Source organism: Lutra lutra, chromosome 8 (genome assembly GCF_902655055.1).
Source record: "Lutra lutra chromosome 8, mLutLut1.2, whole genome shotgun sequence".
Classification (NCBI taxonomy): Eukaryota; Metazoa; Chordata; class Mammalia; order Carnivora; family Mustelidae; genus Lutra; species Lutra lutra.
Window position 1 is genome coordinate 45,994,424 of NC_062285.1, and position 17,871 is coordinate 46,012,294.

Consider the following 17,871-nt stretch of genomic DNA (forward strand, 5'->3'; position numbering starts at 1 on the left):
GAGAGAGAGATGGGGGGGAGGCAGACAGATAAATGGGGCTATAGCAGTGAGTAAAACAAAGGCCTTGAGCTCACGAAGTGTGTGTGTGAGCATGCATCTGTGTGTGTGCTTGAAGTAGGCGAAGGCAGACTGACAAAAAACCCCAAACACACACACACACACAAGAGCATGTGAGGTGGTCATGATTCATGTATGGAATGCTGCAAAGGCAGTTACTACTGTATATGGAGTAGAAAAGGTTCTGACTGATTTTATACCATTCCCCCTCAAATATTATTCCACAGGTTACTCACCTTTTGGTTCCTCAAATTTGCCTGTCCTAGAGGTACTGCACATGTTGTTGCTCCATCTAACTACAACTTTCACCTGCCTAACTCATACCCATTCTTTGGTCATAGCTCAAATGTTACTTCTGGAGAGTAAGACACCCAGTATAAAGCAGGTATTCTCCAAGTTCTTGTTATTTACTCAGAGCACCTCAGTTTTCCTCTTATGATGCTTCTTAGCATAATTCATGATTTATTTAATGTTTATCTTCTCTACTAGACTATGCTCCATGGAAACAGATACTGTTTTGTTTACAATGGTGTAATTAGTACCTATGAGAGTGAAAGGAACTTAGTAGGCCCTCAGTAACTAAGTGCTGAGTAAATGAATGGATGACTTCATAAGTATATTTGATTTTAAAAAAAATTATCCAGCTTGATCACCTATAATATTCTGAGGACAATGCTCTGAATAACTTCAGGTTTTTGAAAATCAACTCCATCATCAAAGCAAGAAAAACACCTACTGGTGATGTTATGAAAAAGGAATGTAATTCCAAAAGGAGTTCTTAAAATGTTTTGAACACTCTTACTACTAAATGAGTTAAGAGTGTTTATGACTTCCTAGGAAACTGTTTTGATCTCTACAACAGTAATAGTACTTCAGGGGAGCATCTTGTATTAAGGGGCCATATATTTGACATAAACGTAAAAATACTGTTAATGGACTAACCCTCTGAGGATTCGTCAGATGGAGGCTCATCTTCCTCCGGACCAGCAATGACCACAGGACAGCCAACTCAGGAAGAAATGGCCCACGCCTTCCAGAGCCACATCATCACAGTCAAAATAAAAGTCCAAGGAGAGACGGAGATCACAGGGAGGCAGAGAGGCGGGCAGAGAGAGAGGAGGAGGTGGGCTCCCCGCTGGGCAGAGAGCCCGACGCGGGGCTCGATCCCAGGACCCTGGAATCATGACCTGAGCTGAAGGCAGAGGCTTTAACCCACTGAGCCACCCAGGCGCCCCACAATATCATATTTCAAAACAGGATTAGGTATGGTCCTGTCAGGATATGGGTTAGTAGAATAGATGACCTCCTAAGTTCCTTTCTTATCCTAAGATTTTTATCTTTTATGATAGCAGTCAGAGACATGGTGCAGAGCAAAACTGATTTCTGACAAAGGACATAGCTCCAAAGAACCATTTTTCATGGCTTTGTATATAATTTTTATTAATGCCATCATCTTCAAAGAATGAAGAGATGGCTCATGTAATGAAAATCCTTAGGCTGCTCCAGCTGTTTGCTTGGAAGGATTTACATTTCTCTGATATCTTAAAGTTCTTAACTCATTGTGACTGAGTCTAATACTTACATGCATCCTGGTTAACAATAAATGTATGAGACTACAATAATGTACATTTGGAGCATAGCTCTACCCAAAAATATTTGAGAATACTATCTTTATGACATAGAATTTTGTTTTCCTCATATTAGTTTATTTTCATTCATAGGGGTTTATAAGGGTCAGATTTAACAGGTAGAGAAAAGCAACCTGAGAAGCCTGGACTCAGTCTAGGAAAAATTCGTAGGATGTCATGTGTATACTTTTGCCATTCTAAAATATAGTCACCAATACATGGGTACTAGAACAAAGGATAAAAAGTTGAAAAAGTGAGAGAGACACTGGGGGTATACTTTCTCTCAGCCTAGAAATTCCCTTGAATCCTTTTTATGTAACAAATTTCCATTGTACCATTATTCCCCAGCTAAAATACCACCTTGTCTGGGAAGCCCAAAACCACTTCTACAGTCTTATGGTAGAACTGGTCAGATACCCCTCAATTTAAATCCTAATTTCAACAAGCACTATGTATAAAAACTTGGACATTTTACTTAACATCTCTTAATCTCAAAATAAAATGGGCTTATACATGTCTATGAAAAAATTTAGGACCGTGTCAGACACAGAACAGGTATTCATCAAACAACAGATCCCTCCCTCAAACTGTTATAATGGGTCATTTTTATATTTATGATAGCAATTATTTCATTCTCTTCATCAAAATCGCTATTGCTTATGTGTCTGTATGTTACTCCATTAAGTATAATTTCTTTAAGACCAAGTACTGTGCCTTAGTTATATTTACAAATTCTTGATGGTTAATGCAGACTAGCATACAATGAATGCCAAGAATGTAGAGTATTCAACATATTTTTTAAATCTCTAAAGTTCAAAAAACACTGAATGTCAAATACCTGAAAAGATACTAGAAATTGTTTGTAATAGTATAAAATGCTAATCATGATCTTAACCTCTGGCATAAATGAAAATTCTAAGTAAACAAGAAAATTATTTAAAAAACTGAAAAAAAAAAACACTGTTAATGGTTGTATAATCTGCATATATCTAATGCCACTGAAACACATACTTAAAAATGATTATAACAGTAAATTTTGTTAAGTATATCTGACCACACTAAAACATTTTTATGCATTCCTTACAAGTTGACAAGTATATTTTGAAAGACACATCATCTCAGAATGTTTGAATAATAACCCAGTTTTAATTCATTTTTTAACTTGTCCTAGTGAATGAAAAGTCACTTAAACCTTCCTTGCCTCAATTTTCTCATCAGTAAAATAAGGATGCTTTATGCCTTAAATGATAGACCTCCATGACAAGGAAATTAAGAAAGTGACAATGATATGAAAAACCTGCACTATGTAAAGAAGGGCAGTGCTGTTCTCAGAGGCTGCAGGTTCATTACTGGGATGCTAATTTTTTTAATATGACTTTGAGAATTAGTCATTTTTAAAATTTATTTATTTGTTTATTTTTTAATGAGAGAGGGAGAGGGAGCATGAGAGCGAAGAAGGCCAGAGAGAGAAGCAGACTCCCTGCTGAGCAGGGAATCCAATGTGGGACTTGATCCTGGGACTCCAGCATCATGACCTGAGCTGAAAGCAGTTGCTTAACCAACTGAGCCACCCAGGCACCCAAGTAATTTATTTTAAATATTATTAATTAAGCAATGATTTTCAGAACCAACTCACTGAGCCTCTCCCTACCCAGTATAGCATAATTTACAAATCACCATAAGGACTGATTGACTTAGTAACTGGTTTCCATAAATATAGTATTAAAAGAATACTGAACTAAGCAATTATTTGCAAAGTGACATTAATGAAGTTGTTCATGAGCAATAAGCATAATCACAAACTATTTCTACTCACAAACTAAAATAGAAAGGTGATTTTTTTTTTTAAAGATGTTACTCATTTATTTGACAGAGATCACAAGCAGGCAGAGAGGCAGGCAGAGAGAGAGGAGGAAGCAGACTCCCTGCTGAGCAGAGAGCCCGATGTGGGGCTCAATCCTAGGATCCTGGGATCATGACTTGAGCCGAAGGCAGAGGCCTTAACCCACTGAGCCACCCAGGTGCCCCTAGAAAGGTGATTTAAAGATAAATGACATCAAAAGAAAAAAAAGTCCAACAGATTAGGAACTTTTTAGTAATAAATAAAGCACAGCCTCAGTTGACTAGAATTTAAATGTATACATTAAAACAAACAAAAAGTCAATAAAACAAGCCCTAAAGAGGGATTTAGTGTGCCTTTCCTTTTTTTAAGGCTCTAATCACACCAATATCCTATCTTTCCTAGTGACACTATTTAGTAATAGCAACTTTAAATTTAGAATATTAGCCAGACATATTTTAGACTCTTCTAATTATTAAAGTGTTGAATGATATTAGTGTATATTTAATAAGGGAAGAAACAGATCTTAGAAAGCATTTTGATGTCCAGAAAATAAACTGTTTGATTTTTGGGTGATAGAAGTAAATTTGGAACCATGTTCCCTTTGGTGGTATTTTTTTTTTGGAGGGGAACAAGTGTGTAGTTGTCATTATAAATTACAGACTGACATTTCTTACATTTTCCTTTATTTATTAAAGATTTTATTTATTTATTTATTTGAGAGAAAGAGAGAGAATGCGCACAAGGAAGGAGGAGTGATAGAGAGAGAGAAGCAGACTCCCCGCTGAGCAAGGAGCCCCACACGGGACTTGATCCCAAGACCCCGGGCTCATGACCCGAGCCAAAGGCAGATGCTGAACCAACTGATCCACCCTGGCGCTCCTTACATTTTTCTTTAGCTACAAATAAATATCATCTACAAATAAATATCCTTTAAACAACTATTAAAATCAATACAAGAGGGGCTCATGGCTGGGTTGGTGGAGCTTATGACTCGATTTCGGGGCTGTGAGTTCAAGACCTATGTTGGGTGTAGAGATTACTTAAAAATTAAAAAAAAAATCTTAAAAAAATCGATATTCAGTCTGATTATATTAACTGCTGTCATCAGGTATAATCACTATAAGTAATCCTACCTAGTAAGTGTATGTAAATTGGTGTTGATCTGCCAGAGCAATGTAAAAACAATTCTGTATTAGAATCAGGTATAATTATTTACAACTCCTTAAAATAATCCCTGCATTTTTCTCGAATCTATATTCATGTCATTCTCTATTATAGAATTAAGGGCAGATAAAACATTTAAGTCTACATTAATTCAGAAATAGAGGCATTAATCCTAGAGATACTTGTATATTAATTCAGAAAATGTGAAAAATGAACAAATAAGATTATTCCCTTCAGTATTTGGTCTTAAGAAAGGCATGTCTTCATGACAAGAAATCACAAACAGCCAAGTTACATAGATGCAAGTTATGCTTTTAGAGATACCATTTCTCCCCCAGTTATGAAAACTATTTCTCAGAGAACTATGATATATATACTCTTCTCCAAAATAATATGCCTGAGAATTCAGGTTCTGCTTTTCCAGCCCCCTTTCTCTTTCTAAAAGAAGGAATACTCTCCTACCCTAGTTCAAACAAAGGGAAAAGTAAAACTATTAGCACCTGTATTGAGAAAGTGAATGGTTCTAGTATAAGTAAGGCCGTTTCCATTTCTTTACTTTGATCAAAATGGAAAGAAGACCCAATTGAGCTGTCATTTAATAGATGATTAAACACATTTCTGATGATAGCGCCATGTAATTTTGGGCACATAATACAGACACTTAAATAACTGAGTTTAATTTCCTGGATCAGTGTCAAGTACAGCACAGGGAATATAGTTAATAATTTTATAGTAAGTTTGTATGGTGACAGATGGTGATTACATCTATCATGGTTATCATTTTGTAATGTATAAAAACATCAAATCACTATGTGGCATACAAAAACTAATATAATATTGTATGTCATTTATAATTTTTAAAAAGCCTGCCCTAGGAAGAAGTATTTGAATTTTTAGTTATATTCTCAGTTTTTCAGAATAAGACATTTTCTTCAAAATCCTCAACTATTTTTTAAATTGCTTATGTCTCAAGGGCTAATTGAATCCTTTTTTGATGAAAACTATTTTCATTTTTTAACTATAAATTTGGTTAATATGAATGAAATTAGAAAGCTTCATGTTAATCTGGACTTCAAAGAATTGGCGTTCCAATAAATGTAAAAAGAATGTTTCAGGATGACAGGAGAACAGCATTAAATTTAATCATATGCAAATGATAAAGGACTACAACATAGAAATTGATAGTTTTAGTAATGACTTTTCCACTGTTTTACAATATAATAAGAACCTACTTTCTTAAAAAAAATGTTATTTCGGTGTAGCATTACTCATTCTCTTTTAAGTTTTTTTTAAAAGCTTTAAGCTTTCTATTTAACATTCTTCAGAATTTACTGAATAGATTTTTTCCTAATCCAACAGACCATTAAAAAAAAAAAAAACTGACTTAAAAATGCTTGGAATCCCAACTGATTTTACACTGTATGACAGGAATAATGAACAGAGTCTTGATTACTATCATTTTTTTCAATGACTTCCTAGAGCCCTAATACTTCCAAGTAAAGAGTTTGAAAACAACCATCTTACGCCATGCTGCTTTCCAGTGGAAAAGACCATATCACTCCCCTGCTTCAAATCCATCTGCAGAGTTGCTTCTTCCAGGAAGCCAATCATGAGCCTCCTAGGCCTTGACAATGAAAAAGACAAGGGTTGGAGTGCTCCTGAATCTGCTCAACTGATGCTAATTAAAATTACCTCCAATAATGCAAATTTTAAAATTAGACATTCTCTCAAAGATTTAGGGCATTAAAAAACTATTTTGTTAACTTATTTGTACCACTGGGACTTAGTGGTGTATGCCTGCAATCATAACTACCCAGGAGGCTGAGGCCACGATAACCTGAAATCATGAATTTTGTGTTCTCTGAAGATTGAATATGCACAAACATATTCCTTGCCTACTAGTTTGCCTGGGGAGAGTTAAACTAAAACAGTTCAAAAATGGAGATGATAAATGCCATTACTGCAGTTAATACTAAGTGAAAAAGAATTAAAAATATGATTAGTTCTTTTTTCATTCACTAGGCATAAGCCAAGTGAAATGAGACTTCTAGAAAAGGAGAACAAATACAGTGGTTATCAAAATTAGATTTTTTCTGGTTACTGTGCATAGCTCCTTGAATCGAAACAAAACAACACAAGACAAAATATCAACCTACTCCCTACTGATTTATGATGTGCTAGTCACTATCCTAAGAACTTTATATTCTTCACCTCATTTAATCCCCACAAAATTCCCAAGATACGGATCCCATTATTTTCCTCACATGATGTGAAAAATGAATTGTGAAATGACTTCTATAGGGTAACACAGATAATAAATCAGACAGACATGTTTTCAATCCAGGCAGTATAACTCCATAAACTGTGCTCCTAATCTGTATTGTTAATTTTTATTGTGTTCTTTTCTTTTTTCTTCCTATACTATAGTTTTTAGACTGTTTCTTAGAGTCCTGGGATCCCATGAGAATGCTTCCACGGCCATTAAGGAAAGTAAGAGACAGTAGGTGGGACTCTATATCCTTTACCCAACCAAAGCAACTTCGCTAAATCTCTTTAAATATTGAGGAGAAAATCAAACTTTTCATAGTAATAATTAAAAAGAGATGTCCTTACTAAAAGGCAAAAAATGTGAAAACCACAGTATCTAGATTATAATCTTCATGGACACAGGATCTGTGTCCAAAAGTGTCTCATGTTTCATATTCAATAAATATTAACTTAATAAATTAAAACTATATAACAGTACTATTCTCATCAAAAAAGTTTAATACTCATTCATACTGTTACATCAGAGAAAATCTTGAATACAAATATAACTAAACAGTAAGGCTAATAATATTAAAATCAGACTCAGATTGGTGCCACTTAGTTTTTAACCATAAGTAGTCAAAAAGATTTCATTACCTCAAGGCTACTGATGGGTTAATAAGCATAATCCATTCTCACATACAAAAAGTAGGTATGCTTTCCACAAAAAGTTTTTTGGCATATCAATAATCATACTGCCCAAGGTATTAAAATGTCTATGTATTTTTTTTTAAGAATTATTGACTATAAGAAATTATAACAAAATCCAAATTATCAGTAGAGATATTTCTGAAGGTCATGAATTGTCTTCAATTTCAGGAAGTTATAAGGAAACTTAAAAAAAAAAAAGGATAATTGAGGAAACTATCTAAAAAAATTATTTAAAAAAAGAATCTACTCTATTAGTTATCTTTAACCCCTTTCACCTGTGGACCTAACGTCTTACATGCATGTTCATGAAACAGGGATAAAGCCTACTGACATCATTTTATATTCCCTTTAATGATGAATTCTCAGCTTCAGAGTAAACATCTAAATCAATCAAAAATCATAAAAGCTTTAAGAAAATAAAACTGAAGTATTAGCTTTTCTAATTGTGGATTTGAATTAAAAGTCAAAAGCAGCAAAAATAAAAACTCATTTTTTCTCTTGCCCAAGGTGATTAGAGATTTTAATTTCAGCGAAAAGTACAGTTTTCAGCCAAGACACAGACATGAAATAATATCCACTGCTTAAAATGTAAAAACCCCTGAAGTTTTCATCTAAAATTTTTCTTACTTTATGACTAATACCAGAAAGTAACAAACTATCACCCTCATGACTACAAACCTCACTCTCATGGCTTTAATTTCATTCGAAATGGAACATGTAAAGGTGATATATATTGAAAGGATCAGCATTAAATTTATAAACTTATTATAATAGTTTTGAAGTGAGGCAATAACTAATAGAATGAATTTTCTGATATCTTAAACATATATAAGAAAGTCGAACAAATGCCAAATCTAGCCCAACATAAGTGATTAGAAGATTTCATTTTAATACTCATTTTTTAAGGAATTATAGTTAACCATATGGATACAAAACACTAGTACGTCTGTATCAAAGGCATAGGAAACTAGAACTTAATAATCTCCTAGAAGGAATTCAGTTTGAATGAAAGCCAGAGCCGCTTCTGAATGATTAACATGAACATTAACTCTTGTTCTCTTCTGACCCTCTCAAATTTAATGCCTATGCTTTTAAAGTATTTTCTTAATCCTTATAAGAAAGCACCAAGATTGGTTTTAGATTAACCACCCCTCCGCAACAAAAAACCCCTCTCAAGTTTCATAAAGTGTCTAGAACCAAAATAAATCTGGCAGTGTAAGGATAGGAGTGATCTAAAAATTATTACGACTTAGTGATAGAAGAAGAGTTTTCTGGTACTGACATACCATTTATATAAAACATCTTCCAGAGATGGTACTAAAGATGTTTTTCCGTGGTCAGGTAGAATAGTCCAACAGATATCCAAATAAAATTACAATCTGTCTGGTCTGTTCCTGTCTCTGAAAGCCTAGCACCCACACCCTTTACTTTGTTATTTAAATAGCTGCCAGAACAAAAGTACGTTTTGGCTTGCTCTTCTCAGATGAGTTCCTTTTCTCCTCTCCCAGAAATATAAAGACACAAATTTTTTAAAATTGTTTATTTAACTAGCACTGGCATCCTAGAAAAATAATTTTGAATAAAGCAATTCACATTTAAAGCATAAATTAATCATCAAAGGTTTAAAGGAAGAGTTTATGAACCCTACACAGTATCTGCTTGAGCATAAAGGCTATTTTCTGAGTGGATCAACTCTAAACCAAGAAATCAGAAATTAAGTAATTATATCCTTTAGGCATTTCTAAAAGATTGCCAATTCTTGGTCTAGACAGTTATGACAAATACTAATTTTCCAAGAATACTGTAAAGACAATGGTTAATTTAGGAGACAAATATATTAATGCCAATGTACAAAAGGAATTATTAGTTTTGGATTTTGGATGGTAAAAAGTCCTATACTATTTTCAGATAGTGAAAAAGAGTTGTAATAATGTCCTTAATTAATCCATGCTCTGTATTTAATCTACTATCTTTGGAGGATGCCTCCTAGGCATAGGAGATTCAGTATTAAAATATGAATTGAGAACAGAAAATTACAGATTTAAAAATAAAATTTCTGAATTTTCAAAAAACAAAAACACTCCAAAACAAAAAAAAAGGATCCCCCCAAAGGCTAAAATTGAACTATCAAAAACAGTATACCATTATTTTGGACTTTCTGAAGTACAGAATTTTATTTGTAAAAAGAAAATGAAATAACCATTTCTAAATTTATAATTAGTGACAGTGATATTAAGAAATATATAGATCTCATTACTTCAAAGTCAATCAAAGACATAAACATTCAATAAGCTGTAAAAGGGTGTACACAGAGCAGGAAGAAAAGGGAAGCTCCATGGAGAGATAAAGGGAAAAAGGGGGCAGTGATCAATTATATCCCTAAATTAAAAACATCTTTAAGGGAAAGTGATTTGTTAAAATATGTATGCAAAAGGAAGTTAGTAAAATTTTCTCATTAAAAAAATCTTAAATTTCACATTAAGGTTAAAAAAAAGATTTAAAAATAAATTTATTTAGAGTTAAAGAACTGGTGACCATAAAAGATTTATTCTCTAAGATTCCCATCAATGTCCAAAAAAAGCATGACACTTGTACTAAAAATATAAAGGAGTGATCTCACTTTTTTTTTCTTTTCAGAGAGCCTAGCTTTTCTGTTTGAAATTATATTTTGTATAAGTGATACTTAATCTTCTACCATGTGGTAATCAATCATATGCCACCTAATTGAGGAACATGATAATATTCTATTAGCACTAGAATGAATGATTCAAATAGCATGTTTAAATCTTCCATGAAAACAGAAACTCTCAAAACATATATAATACTCATGTTTTGATACGTAAAACTCTACTCTTCTTTTATTGTTGATTTCCATGAAACATGTGAATTTCACTTTGGAATGACTTACCTGAATAGCTGAGTTCATGAAACACGTATTTCCCAAGTTACTTAGGCCACAGAGGCCTGGCTGTTCATTGTTTCTGCCAGGTTCTGAATAATCATAGTTCTTATAAGCAGTATATGATGGGAGACAATAATTTGAGTTTTTCACACTAGAAGAAAACAAAGAATATTTTTCATAATGCAGCCAATTATTAAAAAAATAGTTAAATGAACAGAGTACTTCAAACCAATTTGAGATAGGTGGTCAGTCATTAAATTTTTTATTAAAAAATTATCTCGTATTTTTAAAGATATGAACCTAATGAAAATAACCCTTTAATTAAGATACTTCTCATTCAATCAACAAAATCACTGCATATATATGCCACACCAACCAATACAAACCACTATTATATCTTTCTACCCTTGATTAGCTGGAGCAGCTCCACAGCTCGCTCCATTCTTCATTGCTCCATCAAATTTAAAACATTCAGATTTTAAACACCACCCGCAGCAATAAATCATCTCATTTATGTCCCTTTTACATCCTGCTACTGTAATAGAATGAGAACAGTAGAAACAGGAGGAGTTGTACTTTAGCTACAGGTGAGAGCAGAGATTTCCAAGGCCTCTGTGACATCACTGGTCTGATGCATTGAAGATTCTATTTATAGTTTCTATGCTAGACCAGCAAAATCTAGTAATCAAATGCAGAAAAAAGCCTGGGGTAATCAGAAATGATTCTAAGCAAGTACATTCCAGTATTTGCTTTTTTTTTTTTTCTAGTTTGTTAGAATAATTTAGTTTTTTTTCTTTTTTATTACCTAGATGAATATAACCTCAGGATAATTTGGACTATCAGCATAATAAATACTAATCATAAAAAAAGCCAAATAATTTTCAACCTTAGAGAATCAGAGTAATTTTAGGACAAAGAAAACTCACTAAGTTAAACTGTCCCTCTTTCTTTCTACATGTAATAAAACAATAATTTTGTGGCAAAGGATGAATTCTCCCTTAATTTTTAATAGGTTATCTTATAAAATATTTACAATGGACACATTAGATATAACTCAAAGCCATTCTCTCAATCATCACTTTTTTACTCATGAGAGCAAACCTGAATGAGAATCAAGGTCATACTAAAAGTAAATCACAATTCAAATAAAAGAATAGAGTGTTACAAATAAACATGATGAATCAGTAACCCTGATAATCTCAATTAGCTACAATTTATTCTTGGTATTCCTTTTTAAAAGTATTTTTTACTTATAATTTCAAATTTTTCATACTGTAGCTTCTATATACTAACGCTTTATTATTATAATAGTTTAAGAGAACTGTATTACTGCCAGTTACAACAAAGCCTTTAGTAAACACACACACACCTACCCTTCAACAAGCTTCACAGGTAAAACAAAACCACCTCAATCCCAAAACTATACACACAAGGCTAACCCAATATTTTCACATAATTTAAGAACATACCCGTAACACAAACAAAAAGACCAGTTCCCGGACTCAAAAAGCAAATTATCCTGATACTTTAAAAAAAAAAAAAAAAAAAAAAGGAGGGCACAAAGAAATGCAACCTGATCAATTCTATTCTAGAACTTTTAGACTTGTAATTATATTTACTTGTTTTAAACTAAAAAAAAAAGTATAAAACAAAAAATAGACTCAAGTACCTTTTGTTCTGGCAGTTCACTAACCTTATGATTCATATTTTATATTCCCAATAATTACTAAAATGTAAGACACCTATATGTTCATTCAGTGATTGATGACTGAACTCTTGAATCTAACTTTGAGGACATGTAACAAAAGCTAAATCCTGTTTGTTTTTTTTTATTTTCAAAAGAAGCGCTTAAAATCAAGGTCTCTACAGACAAAAATGAAAGGTCTTCATTTTCTACACATCCTCCACATTTAAAAAAACCCCACACATATACCAGATATAAAATTAAAATGAAATTTGAGCAGAGTTGGGGCACCTGCATGGCTCAGTGGGTTAAAGCCTCTGCCTTCAGCTCGGGTCATGATCCCAAGGTCCTGATATTGAGCCCCATATCGGGCTCTCTGCTCAGCAGGGAGCCTGCTTCCTCCTTTCTCTTTCTCTCTCTCTCTCTCTCTCTGCCTACGTGTGATCTCTATCTGTCAAATAAATAAATAAAATCTTTAAAAAATTTTTTGAGCAGAGTACACAGGGAAAGTATGCTCAAATGCATGCTCACGCCCCCGCGCCCCCCACCCCGCCACACACACACAGAGGCAAGTGAAAAGACTAAAAAAGCACATTTACATGCTTATTCCTTAAGTATATATTCATATAGCCGTGTCTGCCACGAGTAACACAAATGGATGCTGGAAGCTCTTCTCTTCTTAGTGGCAACAGGATGGAATTTGCTGGGATAGGGATTTTAATTTACTGAGAAATGAACAAAAACTTAATTGCAAAAGCAGTTTTTTTGTTTTGTCTTTTAAAATTTGAATCTTAAAGGATATCTACATTTCAGTTTAAGTGACAGAGTAAATATAAGCACTGCCCAAAGACTGAGACAGTCTAGATGCTCAATGACAATAATAGTAACTGATAAATTAAAAATATTTTAACACTATATTGACTCGCTACTTATAACCCACATGCTATGTGCCTCCTAAAGCAAATATTAAAGTAAGTCATGGAGAATACCAAAACCAGGAGTTCTTAAAACGCTTCCAAAATACATGGAAATCTAGACCTATGACTGTTTTTCCCTAAAGGTTACAAGCTAGTCCTTATCCTCTACAGCTGTGCTGTTTTGCAAAAATAAATAAGTATGCCTGTAATCTTAATGGGAATTTTAGTATTATACTATGATAATTCTGTATTATAAATCTATCACCCTAAATGAAGATACATTGAAAAAAGAACTTATTTTTTGGTAAAACTGAGACCCATCTTTCTATACAAATTTCAGATTGACTTTTCAATTAGCACTTATATTTGACGTTGTATTATAAATCTATAATTTAATGCTCATAATTATAATTATGCTCATTCTGCAGTTAATGAATGATGCTTTCAGTGAGTAACTTGCAAAGAGCCAATTGGCGGGCGCCTGGGTGGCTCAGTGGGTTAAGCCGCTGCCTTCGGCTCAGGTCATGATCTCAGGGTCCTGGGATCGAGCCCCGCATCGGGATCTCTGCTCAGCAGGGAGCCTGCTTCCTCCTCTCTCTCTGCCTGCCTCTCTGCCTACTTGTGATCTCTCTCTGTCAAATAAATAAATAAAATCTTTAAAAAAAAAAAAAAAAAGAGCCATATGGCTGGCTAGCTCCAGCAATCTCCAAAATCAAGTTCTTTTTCATAGTTTAATCTCTTATAGGGAGTCATTTCCATTTCTAATAAAAGAGTTTTAAATGAATTAACATAAAAATAGAAATGTGCTCTGATGTGGAATGCCAAGAATTGTGACAATACATACATTAAAAAGACTTTTCAAAGACAGTGTTATATTAAAGCAAATGTAGCAAGACAAAAAATGCAGGGAACAAAAAGAGGAAATGGCGCACATTAAAAATGAACTTAAAACTACTGATTTTATTATATACTTTCGTACTTGTAGAGTATCTCCACATATGTGACGTTTCAAAAATGCACTTAATCTAAAAAAGGTCACTACCCATTTTACATTTAATTAAAGAAATTATGCTACTTCCATAGGAAGTCTTAAACCCCTATGCATTTCTACAAGTTGAATGGAAAGAAATAAATTTTATGTGAAATAATTTATTATGATAATATTAAACCAAATAGTAATTCAAATTCAGATTAATTCAAATTGAAAGTAATTAAAATGTTGATTCAAATTAAAATTTTAAAAAACTTTCCATTTTACAATGTTTAAATTTTATTCCTTACTAAGAAAGGTAAGCTTTATTCTTAAAGGGTCACTTTTAAGCATGGTGGTACTTCAGTAGCTATTTGCTATAAAAATTTCCTATAATGAGGGCGCCTGGGTGGCTCAGTGGGTTAAGCCACTGCCTTCGGCTCAGGTCATGATCTCAGGGTCCTGGGATCGAGTCCCGCATCGGGCTCTCTGCTCAGCAGGGAGCCTGCTTCCCTTTCTCTCTCTGCCTGCCTCTCTGTCTACTTGTGATCTCTGTCTGTCAAATAAATAAATAAAATCTTTAAAAAAAAAAAAATTTCCCCTAATGAAAGGACTATTTTACTGCCTAAAATAAACAAATATAAATAGCTAAAAATAAAATCTAGCCATAGAAGTAGAATTATTAAACATATCTCAAACTTAATACTCCAATTTCTCTCTCGGTTATCTTCTACAGTCAGAGGTTTTAGGATCCGATTATACCATGTTTTTACTATGCGAGGGAAATAAGACAAAAACAAAAATGCACCAGACCACATATACTAACACGATGACTACAGTCTGTGGTTAATGCAGTCTACAATGTTAAAAATTTCTCCAAAGAATAACTATAAATACATGTTAAACCTGGAACTGAGTTCTTTTATAGTAAATGTGGGAGCATCTGCAATTGGTAGAAACACAGGAAGTATTTTAACTCCCATGGAAAAATTATTTTTGATGAATTTAATTAAAAGATACCATATAAAACATAAACCAGATTAAAGGGGTATTTCCTTTCATTTTTTGCCTGTGAACATACATTTTTAAGTAGTAAAGAACACACTACATTGCAGTTTTGGATATTCACAATGTCTTCAATATTTCACTATTACACTATAATGTAATGTTATTATATTATGATATACCTGCCTTTTTAAAAATTACTAAAATAAGGGAATTAATGTTTTAATAAATCTTGACACACATATGGTAAATTCTTTTCTAGAAAAGTTGGACTAATACTCCAACCACTCTAATGAAATCCTTGCAGGAATAAATATCATTAACTCTTCCCAGTGAGACTGAGGTGGAGAGTAGTAGATGGAATTTTTTATGGTTTTAATTTGCACATCTCTAGTTAGTTGTGAATCTGGGTATTTAAAATGTTTATATATTTTAATTACCTTGCTTTTATTGCCAGTTGCATCATTTGCCCATTTTTCTACTGTCTTAGAAAATTTTTCGCTGATCTTTATGACTTTGATATATTAGGAATATTTATCCTTTGTCATTTGTAGCAAGTGTTTTTTCCATTTATTTGCCTTTTAATTTTTATATGCCTAACAATTAAAAGGTCAACTTAATATAAAGTTTTAAAGAGAAATTCTCAATAGTGATCCAATTTTCACAATAAAATTTCCTGGATAATCTGCTCATTCTCCATTAGTCTACAATGTTTTTGGATCACATTAAATTCTTTTATGTATAAGGGGCTGTTTGTGGACTATCTTTTCTATTTCACTGATCTGTAGATGTATTTTTGGGTCACTACCATGCTGTCTGAATTCTTATTATCTTTGTAACAGGCTGTGGTATTTAGTAGGATTAATCCTTTCTCATTTTCCTTTCCAAAATTATTTTGGCTATTCTTACGTATTTATAATCTAGATGTACATTAAAATCATTTTGTCAAGCCTTCTCCCCATCCCAGATATGAATTTTCAGGGAAAATTAATTAAACCTATAAATTCAATTAATGATGTTATTTTAAAAATTATTTCACAAATAGCCTTAGTCTTTTCAAATTTACTCTTTGGGAAATCAGATGTCATTTATGAACTGGACAAGTAGGGCAAATTAAAAAAAAAAAAAAGGAAAACCACATACAATTATCCTAAAAAATAAACCACAATGTAATGTATATATTCAAGAAATAATAAAAGGGTAATTGTCTCTAGATTAAAGTTCTTCTCTTATTACAAATAACAAAAGCTTTCTTTTTATCCTTTTCTATAAAATAAAAACCATGACAATTTTCAAGGTAATATACCCATGTCAGATATTACAGTAAAGCCCAAGTTATTTTTAACCTTCTTCTATGGCAATATAGCACACACTTTCATGTAACTTTTATAAATTCTGAGATTCTGAATATTATTCATGATGGGGCAAGGGAACTGTTTCTCTAATCTTTTTAAAGAAAAAGTGATTGCCTTTTTGATAAACATAAAAATTTGTGTATGCTTTCCAGGTGAGAATCACTGATATATACTTAAAAAAAATACTACATACTGTAGGTGATTATATATCTAGTTCTCAAATGACATCTGAAATTTATACTCTTACTAAAAAATTGAGTTCTAACAGACTTCTGTATATATTTTCAACAGTTGGTGTTTAAAAAGTGAAATTCTGAAAGTACTTTAATTCTCTTTTAGTGGATTATTGTAGTAGATGTATTAAATCAAGAAGTTTAGAATAGTGCTTTCTTGTAAAATTACTCCTAGAAGAACTGATCAGTAATTTAAAAAAATTCAATTTGAATGCATTAAGACTTTTATCCTAAGTTTTAGATACCAGAGATTTTTTGCAACCACAATAGGGCGATCAATTAAACAAAGAGTTTTTAAGATTCAGTGCTTACTTTCTGTTGTTGATGTTGTTATAATTATTTGATAGAGATGAAGGAGAGATCTTTGGTAAAGCTGAAAAATTGGATGCACCTGGGGACCTTTAAAAATATGAAAATGTTAAATTAGATAAAAAATGCTGAATTTGAAATAAATTATGAAATAAAGAAAAAAACAGATGACAATGTATGTAGTAAATGAATGCTGGAAAACAGATTCATGAGCAAAATCACTATATCTCCTTTGTTTTTCTACTTCCTATGTATTGGTACAAAAGGGAATTATTTTCAAAAGAAATTTATCAAATTAAATATATAACTTGATATTTATTATTCCTATAAATCTACTAATATACCCATTTCTGAGTTCAGGTAACCATTTTCAATATTTTACAACAGTAATTTCCTTAAATCGGTAGAATTAAAATATCAATTTTTTAAGGAAGCATGTAAATGAAATCCAATTTGTATCTCAGTAGGTACCATTTCATTTTACTTATACACAACACTGACACAGAGATCCGAGGATTTACCAGTTCTTTAAAATGTAAGGCAACAGGGATACAATAGCATAGAAGAACTTCAAAACATAATCTTGAGAAGTAATTTTTGGCCAAAGTTATTGCTACAAAAACTGAAAAGATATACATCTGACTATATATTACACACCTCACTAATTCAGAATCTTTTCGGAGAAATTTCAATTACTAATAGCTTGTAATCAACCAATATGCTTTAAGGGCATGATTTATAATCAACAAACTCATTACACAGGAATGATTACTTTAAAATACTTAACAGGTCTCTTAAATATTTAATTTCCCTTGTAATTTTGTAAACAATTTTAATTTATTAGGC

The 17,871-nt window shown here is 32.5% G+C and overlaps 1 protein-coding gene across 6 annotated transcripts in view; it reads right to left on the bottom strand.

Annotated features, from left to right (window-relative positions):
- Nucleotides 1-17,871, bottom strand: part of USP15 (ubiquitin specific peptidase 15) — a 121,160-nt gene that overhangs the window by 33,463 nt on the left and 69,826 nt on the right. For 3 of the 6 annotated variants that reach the window (XM_047740451.1, XM_047740453.1, XM_047740457.1), the window contains 2 exons: nt 17,029-17,115; nt 10,559-10,703 (listed from right to left, as the gene is read on the bottom strand). In XM_047740451.1, the coding sequence (XP_047596407.1) occupies nt 10,559-10,703; nt 17,029-17,115 (232 nt within the window). Of the gene's footprint in view, nt 1-6,216; nt 6,317-10,558; nt 10,704-17,028; nt 17,116-17,871 lie in introns of those variants that run through there. The other 3 variants (XR_007129321.1, XM_047740452.1, XM_047740454.1) reach the window with 3 other exon arrangements.